Raw genomic sequence first — 10,175 nt, 5'->3', positions numbered from 1 at the left:
CCATGCACAAAAACTAACTCAAAATGGATCAAAGACTTAAATATAAAGTCAAAAACAATAAAGATCATGGAAGAAAAAATAGGGACAACGCTAGGAGCCCTAATACATGGCATAAACACAATACAAACCATAAGCAACAATGCCCAAGCACCAGAAGAGAGACTCGATAACTGGGAGCTCCTAAAAATCAAACACTCATGCCCATCAAAAGACTTCACCAGAAGAGTCAGACGACAACCTACAGACTGGGAAAAAATTTTTGGCTACAACAAATCTGATCAGCGTCTAATCTCTAAAATCTACAAGGTACTGCAAAACCTCAACAACAAAAAGACAAATACCCAATTAAAAAATGGGCAAAGGATATGAACAGGCACTTCTACAAAGAAGATATTCAGGCAGCTAACAGACACATTAAGAAACGCTCACAATCATCAGTCATTAGAGAAATGGAGATCAAAACTACAAAGAGATATCATCTCACCACAACGAGGCTAGCATTAATCCAAAACACACAAAATAACAAATGTTGGAGAGGTTGTGGAGAGACTGGAACACTTATACACTGTTGGTAGGAATGTAAAATGGTTCAATCACTTTGGAAATCAATTTGGCACTTCCTTAAAAAGCTAGAAATACAAGTACCATATGATCCAGCTATCCCACTCCTTGGACTATATCCTAGAGAAATAAGAGCCATCACACGATTATATGTACACCTATGTTCATTGCAGCACTGTTCACAATAGCAAAAAGATGGAAACAACCTAGATGCCCATCAATGGACGAATGGATAAACAAATTATGGTATATCCACACAATGGAATACTACGCAATGATAAATAACAACGATGAAGCCGTGAAACATCTTATAACATGGAGGAAGCTGGAGATCATTATGCTGAGTGAATTCAGTCAGTCACAGAAAAACAAATATTGTATAAGACCACTATTATAAGAACTCAAGAAAAGGTTTAAACACAAAAGAAAACATTCTTTGATGGTTACGAGGGTGGGGAGGGAGGGTGAGGGTTATCTACTAACTAGATAGTAGATAAGAATTATCTTAGGTGAAGGCAAGGACAGCACGCACTATAGGGGATGTCAGCACAACTGGACTAAACCGAAGCTAAGAAGTTTCCTGAATACAGTCAAACACTTTGAGGGACAGAGTAGCAGGGGTAGGGGTCTGGGGACCATGCTTTCAGGGGACATCTAGGTCAATTGGCATAACAAAGCTTCTTAAGAAAATGTTCTGCATCCTACTTTGGTGAGTGGTATCTGGAGTCTTAAAAGCTTACAAGCGGCCATCTAAGATGCGTCAATCGGTCCCAACCACCTGAAGTACAGGAGAATGAAGAACACCAAAGACACAAGGAAAGTATTAGCCCAAGAGACAGAAAGGGCCACATAAACCAGAGACTTCATCAGCCTGAGACCAGAAGAACTAGATGGTGCCCAGCTACCACCAATGACCGCCCTGACAGGGAACACAACAGAGAGTCCCGGATGGAGCAGGAGAAAGGTGGGGTGCAGAACTCAAATTCTAGTAAGAAGACCAGACTTAACGGTTTGACTGAGACTGGAGGAACCCAGGAAAGCATTGCGCCTGGATTCTCTATCAGCCCAGAACTAAATTTCCGAGGCCAACTCTTCAGACAGGGATTGGACTGGACTATGGGACATAAAGTGATACTCGTGAGGAGTGTGCCTCTTAGCTCTAATAGATACAAGAGACTAAACGGGCAGCTTCTGTCCAGAGGTGAAATGGGAGGGCAGAGAGGGTTAGGAGCTGGTTGAATGGAAATGGGGAATCGGGTGGAAAGGAGGAGTGTGCTGTCATAGTATACAGAGACCAGTTAGGGTCACCTAACAATGTGTGCATAAAATTTTGTATGGGAGACTAACTTGAAATGTAAACTTCATTTAAACTACAACAATAAAATAAATAAATAAATAAATCCTTCCTCTTCTCCTACTCCCATCTCAGTTATGCAGCATCCTACCACTACTTGTTTTACAAAAGACAGGCCTACATTAAGAGACTTTATTGGTTCTCTAGTTAGAGATGAGCATCATTTAGACTCCACCAAAGGCAGTCATTAAAATAATCTGGATTGAAGCTAGAGAATTTTTAATTCAATTTCTTATTACTAAGGTTAAGGGAGAAAAGATTGAAGGTGTCAAGGATTTCATTTTACTTGGATCCACAATCAACGCCCACAGAAAAAGCAGTCAAGAAATCAAATGACGTACTGCATTGGGCAAATCTGCTGCAAAAGACCTCTTTAAAGTGTTAAAAAGCAAAGATGTCACTTTGAGGACAAAGGTGCACCTGACTCAAGCCACGGTATTTTCAGTCGCCTCATATGCATGCGAACGCTGGACCAACAAGGAAGACTGAAGAAGAATTGATGCATTTGAATTATGGTGTTGGTGAAGAATATTGAATATACCACGGACTGACAGAAGAAGGAACAAATCTGTCTTGGAAGAAGTACAGTCAGAATGCTCATTAGAAGTGAGGATGGTGAGACTTCATCTCACCTACATTGGACATGTTATCGAGAGGGACTAGTCCCTGGAGAAGGACATTGTGTTTGGTAAAGTACAGGGTCAGCGAAAAAGAGGAAGACCCTCAGCGAGATAGTGACACAGTGGCTGCAACAATGGGCTCAAACATAGCAATGACTGTGAGGATGGCACAGGACCGGGGAGTGTTTCATTTTGTTGTACATGGAGTCACTATGAGTCAGAACCGACTTGATGGCACCTAATAACAACAAGGTTAATGTCAGTCTTATTGTACAAAATAAAACTAATCTTAGAAGGCAGCAAAGGAGCATTTTAAAAAGCTCGAATCAGTGGTATACCTATCCATCTCAGAATGGTTTCTAACAGTAGAACACATTTTATAGGGCAAGCTGGCAATTACTCTAATGTGGGCGGCCTGAAGCTCTAAGGATTTACCTCAAACATCATTATGTTTCTTTATTAAGTGGGTATTAAATTTTCTTAACACTTCTTAAAATGATTTGCCTTTTACTTGAACAATTTCTTAGGACCTAAAGACCAAACTGCAGCCTGAAAAACATGGTACTGTTTTTTAAGCCCATCTGATAAGATGTGCTTCTGGTCCCTTCCATTGCTCCTTGTTCAAAACTAAAGCCCCAAACCTAAAAATCTGGTGAAAATGAGTTAGGATTCTCAGGGTCATCAATGACTTGCATGATTAAACTCTACAATCTTGAAGAGACAGAAAAGGAGCATCTACCAATGATCTACACAGCCAAAACTCACCGAGAGATCACTGCTACCGACTCACTGGGGGAGACAGCACTGAATGAGGAGCACTCTGAGTCTCCTGGGGGGAGGAAGAACAGAGAAGTTCCAACTAGGCTGCCACATGAACCCGCCAAGCTGAGGCAGTTCTTCCTTTGACATCCCGGGCTCAGCCCATCTTGGGAGCCATGCATACCACCCTGCTGCCTTGCACTGCCTTCCTTGAGATTAACAGCAGTAGGGACAAGGCAAGACTGGTGGGACAGGAGAACTAGAGACCAAAGTCCCCTGGAAGTTACTGCCCCTTTAGACTGCCCCTCCCCCCAAGGTAAATGATTAATGTAGGTGATAACGTGAGTCAAGAACCTGGTACATCTTCATTAGCTCACTTCCCTGTCTTCATGGGACCAACTCCTAGTTGGAGGTGAAAGGATCTCTGACTCACCCTCCTCCTCTTCATTCTCATCGTGGCTGCAGCAGTCTTCCAAACCATCTACTAGATCTTCTTCTACATCTTCAGCCTCAACCTGGTCTGGTTGGAGGTCAGTAGCTGAACTATAAGAAAGAATTATTCCCCCAGCCCAGCCATCTCAGTAATAGAGACCACAATTAGATTCTCATTCCTCCATCATCTCCCAAAGTTTGCCCCTTCTCCAGTCATAAATCTGCTCTCTCTTGCCTGGACCTCACAACTTATTTCTCTTGTCCTTAGAGCTTAAATATAGCCATGGTTCCTTAACCCTATATCCCCCATTCTGAGTACAGGCACCACATCTTCCATTTCCTTTGAAGTCCCTTGAAGCACATACGTAGGACATTCTACAAACAAAATGCCATCAATGAATTTCTGGTAATTAACTTCAAATATTCCTAGGTCTCTCTCTAGGACTCTCAGAACAACGCCTTGATGGACCAAGGTTCCAGAAAAGTAACAAAGCACAAGAGAAAAAGCCAAGTATACATATGCCCTAACTCTGAAACAGCTGTTTTCCCAGGAAAACTGGGAACCTGATTTGGTTTGGAATAAGTAGGAAAGTTACAGGCTCCCTACACTTGATGTTTGGGATTCTTATCTCTTTCCTGGTTTTACCTAAAGCAGGGGTCAGCAAACTCTCTAAAGGACCAGATAGAAAATATTTTCGGTTTTGAGGGCCATTCAGCCTGTTGCAATTACTCAATGCCGCCGAAGTAGCAAGAAAGCAGCCACAGACAATATGTAAATGAACGGGTGAGCCTGCATTCCAATAAAACTTCATTCACAAAGCAGGCAGCAGGCAGAATTTGGCTTACAGGCTACAGTTTGTCAACCCCTGCCCTAAAGTGAAAATGAAAACTTCAGGGCAGCTAAAAAAATCAAACCAACCTTCAGAGACATAGGGTCAAAAAACCCCCCAAAAAAAACATTGCCGTCAAGTCGATTCCAACTCATAGCGACCCTATAGGACAGAGTAGAACTGCCCCATAGTTTCCACGCCTGGTAGATTTGAACTGCCGACCTTTTGGTTAGCAGCCATAGCTCTTAACCACTACGCCACCAGGGTTTCTGGCGTAGGGTCAGTGTCACCAAATTATGGCGTATACATCCTACTGCTCTAAATGAACCAAGAACTTTCTCCAACTTACCCAATATCCCTACCAGGTGAGTCTAGCTGCCTGTCTTCCTTAGGCTCCTTCATAGGCTGGCCCAGATGGATGGAAGAGAGGTGGGTGGCCACATCAGCTACACCAAGAGGTTGAGGGGGAGAAGGGGGAAGTGGAGTTCTGTCTCCTCCAAGTGGTGGGGAGTCAATCGCAGATCCACAGGTAGGGCTATGGTTGAGCCCATTGGCAGGTGAGGCAAGGAGGTGAATGCTGATGCGTTTGGTACAGAAGACTGTACTATCTGACCCCAAGGTGTCTGAGGCACCAGGAAGAATCCTACTGTCTGCTCCAGCATCCTCCTGAGGAAACTGCTGACCTACCATGGGAGATTCCCACCGCCTGTTCTTGTTGAGGAGGCTCCACTGGAAGCTGGGATTCACAAAACAAGACTGTTCAAACTGGTAGCCTTGCCCTGGAATCTTCCCAAAGCTGCTTGCAGTCAACTTCCTCACAGCTTCAGTGAACCGAACCTCCTTAGTCTGAGCCTGGGAATCAGAGTCATCATCCAGGCCAGAGAGATGTGGCTCTGTCCTCATGGCCGAGTTATTCCGGTTATACTGGGGAGAGGCAACACTGGCGATAAATGTGTCTAGGGAGCTAGGGATAGACATGGTGGTAGGGGCAGTGGCATCATTTAGGACAGTGCCATTGCTTTTGGGCACCTTATGTTCAATAGGCTGGGATGTACAGTCTCCAGTACCTCCTGAATGATGCCAGGAGACAATTTGAATCTTGGGTGTGGATACCAGCTTCAGGCCCTCTGGGGCCTGTGATAAAGGCACTTTAGTGCTATTTGGCCTCATGAAGGAGTTGTTATTTAACATGGGCTTGTAGGAGGAGGAGGAGAGTGGAGATGGGATCTTCCCTGAGATGGCAGAGGCCAGGCTCTTCCCTAAAGAGTTTTCTCCAGCTGCTTCCAGTGATGACAGGTATGGATCCACGGACGAGGAGGCCATTGGGGAGACCGTGGAAAAAGTGGTTTTACTGGCAGTAAGACTGACAGGGACGCTCTTTTGAGGGAGAGAAAAAGGTCTTTTTTCTGATAGGCTTGAACGCAAACAAAAAGACTCCAGTTGCTGGTACGGTTTGTGTCTATAGTTGGAGCGGCGGTACAGCAGGGTACTGCTGAACAAGTCTGGGAGGGAGTGCAGGTAACAGGAGTTGCTGTGGCCTGCAATGACAGCTGTGTTCCCAGAGCTACATAAAGTACTGGGGCAAACAAAATAAGCTGGCTGGGGTGGGACACCCAAGAGGCCTGGGCCCAACCCTGTTGACAGTGTCCCCACGTGCTTCTTCTCCAGCTTCCAGATTGGCTTCACCTGCTGATGGGCCTGAGACCAGACTTTGCCCTCAGAGGGTTTCTCAACTGGTGAGGCATGTACTGCGCCTGAGGGACCACTCTGCTTGAAACTGTTTCCCCGGCGGAGGCCAATACTGTATTGCTCTGTTCCTGCTGAGGCCATGAGGGGCCCACATCATAGCCACATGGTCTCATGGCCCAGCTCGGGTAAGGTGCCACACACCTCCAGTAGCAGCAGCTGCATCCTTCAAATCTGTCAGCCTGAAGGGGGGAGAAACAATTGGGAACATTACAGTGTCAGGAGGACAGACACTATGCTACAGTGGTCCTCAGGTCAATGATAAGAGTCCCACGTCAACATTTCTTGGACAACCAGTCTTGGTCATCCTTTGGAGCCCTTAGAAAAGAAAACTAGATTTCCAGAAAGTTTTCAATGGTCTTCCTGCTGCTCTCATGCAATCAGAGCTGGCTTCATCAAGGACTGGGACTTTAAGGCTCCACCGCTGTGAGCTGCTCACGTGTCCCTGTTCTCTCACTCAGAAAGCTCTCTTTCCTCTCTCTCCAAAGAAAAGTACACCTTTCTGTCTCACCATCGAAGACTTCACAAGTGGCTTCCTTCCCTCACCCTCACCCGTGTGGCTAGGAGTAAGGCAAGTCTGGGACTAGAAGAGACACCAGCCAATATCTTCCTTCTCACCAATCAATTCTGAAAGGTCAAAGATCCTTTGAGAAGTATAGTTTACATCAACTGCTCCCTGACCACCTCCCAACTGCCTCTGGCTTGGTGCCACTCCTGAATGAGTGTGACAAGTTTAGATATGGGCACAGAATTCCCCTGCCTGCTCCTGGAGTTCATTCTAGAGCTGAGAAGCTGAGACAGTAATTTCATCTCTTCAAGAGTCTTGCCAATTATATACACTTAAATTCCACCCCGTGTGTTAGTGGGAAAAAGGAGAAACAAAATGGAATTAGACACCAACATTATTTTACCTAAAGTGACTTTGTTTCCAATAGCCAGAGTGGGTGGGACAGGAGAGTTCAGGGAGCATAGACACAAGAGGGAGAAGAGGAGAGCTTTATTGACTCCAAATGCCAAGCTTCAGTTTGGGCTGACCTCAAAGAGAGTCTATCTCATGTGTTTTTCTTACTCCATGTTTCCTCTAATGCAAAACCTCTGAACTAGCCTTACAGTCCTGGGTCTCAAACTGTGTTCAGCATGGTCACTTACTGTCTAAGTCAAATTCACAAAACATTCTCCAGTTTCTACAACTGCAGGGAAGGGTGGGCCTGCTTTCATGATAACACCCAGGGAGAAAAAAAACAAAACCCTTCTATAAGAAGTCATTCATCTGAGATAATTCTGAATTGAATTCTGACATTCTCATCAAGTGTTTTCAGAGTGGTTTGAGGGAAGACATAAGCAGAGAATTTCCTTGCTCCAATTATATTTAAAACACAAACTTGTATTTTGATAAGAGAATAATGGCCAAGGAAGATCCAAGATTCCTGTCTACAACTATAGGAAGGAACACCACCAACAAAGAGCCTCAGAAGCCACATAATGTCGCCCCTTTTTCCTGCAAAAGCTGACCTGCACGGGTTCTTTCTCAAAGAGTACAAAAACCAAAAACTCAAAACTGCCAATGTTCAGAATGACAGTGGGCTAAAAACAGCTTAAATGCCAAAACTAGATTTTGATATTAGTATCCTCAAATTCAGGTGCCAAAATATGGACATAAGCCCAAACTATGGAAATGCTGTACAGGGAACAATTACACTCTGTGCATTTATGGTAGAGAATACACAAAGGAAGAGTTAAATCCTGCCAATGACTTTACAAGACTGTGTGTGTATGTGCATGTGTGTGTGTGTGTACACATTCAACAGATTCACAATCCCAACTTACTTAATACTCTTTTAGAAACCCACATCCTGCCCCATCAATGCAACACAACAGACATCAAAATGATGGGGGAAAAGGGACTAATGAAATGGAAACTCAGGCTGTTATCCTCTGAAAAACATCCCACTTGTGGCTCCTCACATACATCATCTATCTCAGACCTTCATGCGTTTACAGATGTGATCCCAGGAGCTCTTTCCTTCTCCTCTAAACCTAAATAAATAGATAAACCAAACCCGTTGCTATAAAGTTGATTCTGACTCACAGCAACCCTACAGGACAGAGTAGAACTGCCCCATACGGTTTCCAAGGAATGGATGGTGGATTCAAACTGCCAACCTTTTGGTTAGCAGCTGTAGCTCTCAACCACTATGCCACCAGAGCTCCCCTTCTCCTTTACCATGCTTAAAATATCCATTCAAACATCACTGTCTCCCCAGTTTGAATGGCATGCCTCTCCTCTGTGCATGCCACCATCACTGTTCATATTACACTGAGCTTTAATAATGGACTAACTCATCTGATTGGAAGCAGGGAGCACATCTTCCTCCATATGATGTCCCCAGTACAGTGTCTGGTACATTAAGTGCTCAATAAATATTCTGTTGAATGAATAAACTGAAACTATACAGCAAATGAAGGGGAAAGAAATGTATTAGGTACCAATGAGTACGAGGTACATGCTAGGCACTTTATCTACGTTATTTCATTTAATCATCTTAAAAATCTTATATTCAATATACTGATGATTAACCCAAAACTCAGAGAAGTAACTTATCTATAATTAAACAACCAATAAGTAGTGGTGCCTAGACTGAAGTAGGTCTGATTCCACCAAAAAACCAGATGGCCTTCAAGGTGATTCCAACTCATGGCATCCCTATGTGTGTCAGAGTAGAACTGTGCTCCATAGGGTTTTCAGCGGCTGGTTTTTTGGAAGCAGACTGCCTAGGCTTTTTTCCTAGGTGACTCTGGGTGGACTCCAACTGCCAGTCTTTTGGTTAGCATCCCAGTGCTTAACCGTTGTCTGTTCCACTGTCTGTGAAACAGGAATGAAACATATTTTGTCCTTATCCCATCAATTATTCCTAACCTTCAGGTACAAGACAAAAGCCAGGCTGGAAACACTCTTCAATTGTCTACACTGAGCCTCTTGGTGGGTGAAATACCAAAGAGCACACCATTGTCTTCTTACCAACACCATGGCCAATTCCACTCTCCCTTGTGGCCAAGTGTGCCCATAACCCAACGCCTCAGGGCTGGGTGAAGAGAATCCTTCCTTCTACACATATTGTTCAATTTTTGTCCGGGACCCCGGCTGCCTGAATGTTCTAGGTAGGCCTCTGCTTTCCCATCATAGGGGTTCTGATTTCATCAGGAACTTCTGTAAGGAGAAAGATGAAAGTTGCTTTAAGCAACCATTGTTTCCTTGTAACCAAGAACAACGAAACCAGGTTGGAGCATTTGTATGTGATACTGTTGTGAGTGATACTGCTTACTTCCTGTTCTTGAAGCTACTCTCTGTAGAGTATCTGACAAGACAAATTTGTCTCTATCCTCAAAAGCATTGCCACTGAAGTACCATGGGAATGATCCCATCGCCCTACAGGAATGCTGAGTGACAAACTTAAAAATGCTTTAGAAGGTCGAAAATCTAAGAAGTGGAGGAAGAGAGAAAATAGTTTCAAAATCTAACGCAATGAGAATGAGAACAGTGAGTTTAGCCATAAAGTCAAAGTCCAGATAGGTGGATAATGACTGGCACCCAAACTCCACGGACAACACGGACTCAACAGGTTATCAGCGAGGTCATCAAACCTGCTCCCCGTGGTACTCTCTGAGCTCACAAAACCCTTCTCCCAGCCTCCTTTCAAATCACTAAGTGCATTGTGCTGACACTTTGTGCGATGGTTAAGGTTGTATGTCACCTTGGCTGGGCTATGATTCTCAGTGGTTTGGCAGTTATGTAATGATGTAGTTATCCTCCATTTTGTGACATAATGTAATCACCTCCATGATGTTATCTGATGTGATCAGCCAATCAGTTGT

The 10,175-nt window shown here is 44.2% G+C and overlaps 1 protein-coding gene across 1 annotated transcript in view; it reads right to left on the bottom strand.

Annotated features, from left to right (window-relative positions):
• Positions 1-10,175, bottom strand: part of TTLL4 (tubulin tyrosine ligase like 4) — a 38,704-nt gene that overhangs the window by 12,009 nt on the left and 16,520 nt on the right. The window contains exons 2-4 of the mRNA XM_023731310.1: positions 4,906-6,484; positions 3,728-3,837; positions 3,301-3,364 (exon numbers count right to left, since the gene is read on the bottom strand). Of these exons, the coding sequence (XP_023587078.1) occupies positions 3,301-3,364; positions 3,728-3,837; positions 4,906-6,386 (1,655 nt within the window). The 5' untranslated portion in view covers positions 6,387-6,484. The remainder of the gene's footprint in view (positions 1-3,300; positions 3,365-3,727; positions 3,838-4,905; positions 6,485-10,175) is intronic.

This window comes from Trichechus manatus, unplaced genomic scaffold (assembly GCF_000243295.1).
Source record: "Trichechus manatus latirostris isolate Lorelei unplaced genomic scaffold, TriManLat1.0 scaffold00041, whole genome shotgun sequence".
Taxonomy (NCBI): domain Eukaryota; kingdom Metazoa; phylum Chordata; class Mammalia; order Sirenia; family Trichechidae; genus Trichechus; species Trichechus manatus.
This window is presented reverse-complemented; position numbering and strand designations above follow the sequence as displayed.